The sequence below is a fragment of the Gymnoscopelus braueri genome (genome assembly GCF_963280865.1).
Source record: "Gymnoscopelus braueri genome assembly, chromosome: 1".
Lineage (NCBI taxonomy): Eukaryota > Metazoa > Chordata > Actinopteri > Myctophiformes > Myctophidae > Gymnoscopelus > Gymnoscopelus braueri.
Window position 1 is genome coordinate 57,550,770 of NC_137603.1, and position 2,276 is coordinate 57,553,045.

The 2,276-nt window shown below is 51.8% G+C and overlaps 1 protein-coding gene across 1 annotated transcript; it reads left to right on the plus strand.

The window, feature by feature from the left end:
* Positions 1 to 292: 292 nt before the first annotated feature.
* LOC308089226 (lactosylceramide 1,3-N-acetyl-beta-D-glucosaminyltransferase A-like) lies at positions 293 to 1,366 on the plus strand (the record flags this gene model as incomplete). The annotated part of the gene is made up of 1 exon (XM_080433828.1): positions 293 to 1,366. The coding sequence occupies one exon, from the start codon at positions 293 to 295 to the stop codon at positions 1,364 to 1,366; it is 1,074 nt and encodes a 357-aa protein (XP_080289954.1).
* Positions 1,367 to 2,276: the final 910 nt, after the last annotated feature.

The window sequence follows — 2,276 nt, forward strand, 5'->3', positions numbered from 1 at the left end:
TGACATCACAGATGCGTGACATCACACGCTTGCCCTATAAAGGTGAGAGAACCACTCTTTTATCTGCTTAACGCACAGACAGTCAGACACAGGCCTCGACAATATCCCCGCCAAATTTCTAAAAGACTCAGCCGCCTCCATTGCTCCAATCATTACCCACATAATAAACCTCTCCATCATACAGGGATGTACTTCCATGTACTGTGATTCTCATGTCTTACTAAATAAAAGTACATCAATCAATCAATCAATCACACATAGCATCTCCACTGAGAAGACCAGAGGTAAGATTATGTTCAGGATTTTTAAAGTCAAGCGTGCAATCAGCGCGCTGCTGATCGCCACGGCGATGCTGTTGGGTTTGGTTGGGTTGGCTGTGGCTGATGATCCGGACGCCTTCTCCTTCCTCGAAAAGGCCTTCACCGTCACACCCCAGGAGGCTAAGCGGTTCACTAACTTCACGTACCTGCTGGACCACCCAGACAAGTGTTCTGGAGAAGACGTCCATCTTCTCCTCTTCATCAAAAGTGCCCCAGCAAACGCAGACCGGCGGGAGGCCATCAGGTCCACCTGGGGCAACGAGGCGTACATTCGACGCTCCAAGGGGGTCACGGTCAAGGTTCTCTTCGCCTTGGGAGCGCCAAGCGCCGGCAGCGACCAGGAGTATCTGGAGCGCGAGGACAGCCTCCACGGTGACCTGATCCAGCAGGATTTCACGGACTCGTTCCGCAACCTGACTCTGAAAGTGATCATGCAGTTCCGCTGGGCACGCCAACGGTGCGCCCATGCGAGCTTCGTCATGACGGCCGATGACGACACTTTCGTCCACACTCCTAACCTGGTGGACCACCTGCAGGACGCGGCCCAGAGGAAGGTCACCGACCTGTGGCTTGGCCGACTCAAGACCCGGGACCCGCCAATTCGAGACAGGAACAGCAAGTATTACATGTCCTACGAAATGTACCCGTGGTCAACCTTCCCCGACCTTACGGCAGGGTCTGGGTACGTGGTTTCCAGGGACGTAGTGGAGAAGATCTACCAAGCCACTCTGAGCCTTAACGCCTCCATGCACATAGACGACGTGTTCATGGGTATCTGTGCCAACATCGTGGGCGTCAAGCCACAGCATCACCTCTTCTTTGCAGGGGGGATCAAGGCGCCCTACCACCCGTGCATTTACAGGCAGATGATGACCTCGCACGGTCATCACGGCCAGGACATGTATAACCTCTGGAAGGCGGCGACGGACCCGCAGGTCGAGCACATCGCCTCTAAGACAAACTGCAAGTTGGTGAAAAAGGCTCTCCTGTGTAAACCCAACAGGGGTGAGTATGACACCTATCCCTGTAGGGCAGCCTTTGTGTAGGATAGATTGTGGTTAAATGAATGAAATCAGGGGCAGTCCGGGCACTTAGGCTCTAATGTAGCCTGGATTAGCACATCGCAGGTTCGAGTCCCGTGCTGCGTGTCCCTCTCCATCTCTTTTTTTCCCCTTTTTTTTCTCTAGGGAGGTCCATACCGACTTCTATCCAATGAGTTCCGTTAGGAGACACAAAGGAGACTCTTTGTGTCTCCTACCTCCATCTTACTATTTTTTATTTTTGTCCATGTGGTGAAGTGAACGGGGACTAAAGACCCATGAGGGAGGGTATGGGGAGAGTTGAGTTTTGTTCAAAGCGAACTGAACCATCCTTGTCCCTAAGTTGCGTGTTAAATGTTATGTAGGTGTGAGCCGGTGGAAAATGTGATTGTGCTTTGTGTTTTTGGTTTATTATGTGATTTTGTGCTATATTTTCTATGGTTAATATTTATGCATGTTTTGAAGTGAGAATTGTTTTCCGAGTGATATATGCTTTGAGTTTTGTTATATTTACTTTTGTTGTGATTTATTTCTGAGTGTTGAGTTGCATGTTTTTATATTTCTTTCCACTGACCTGCACTAACCCTATAGGCTGAGTGATAAGGACCTGCACCTGATTCTGGGTGTGGCAGCCTGATTAAGAGACCTATATAATATGAGACAGAGGAAATGTTGGTGGGACGTGAGCAGCTGAGAGAGGGAGAGGTTGCTGTGAGAGAGGAAGGAAGCCAAGCGCTGCGGCCTGGCCTGAGCAAGGGCGGCTACCATGGACTGGGGTTCGGGTGGGCAGGGATACCCCAGTCGGTGGGGGGCCAGTGGGAGCCACGACCCCCTAAACTGCTATGCGGCCGGCGGGGTGTGCCCTGCCTGCCTGCGGGAGGACCTTGTCCGTGGGAGGCTGCCCGAGGATGTCCAG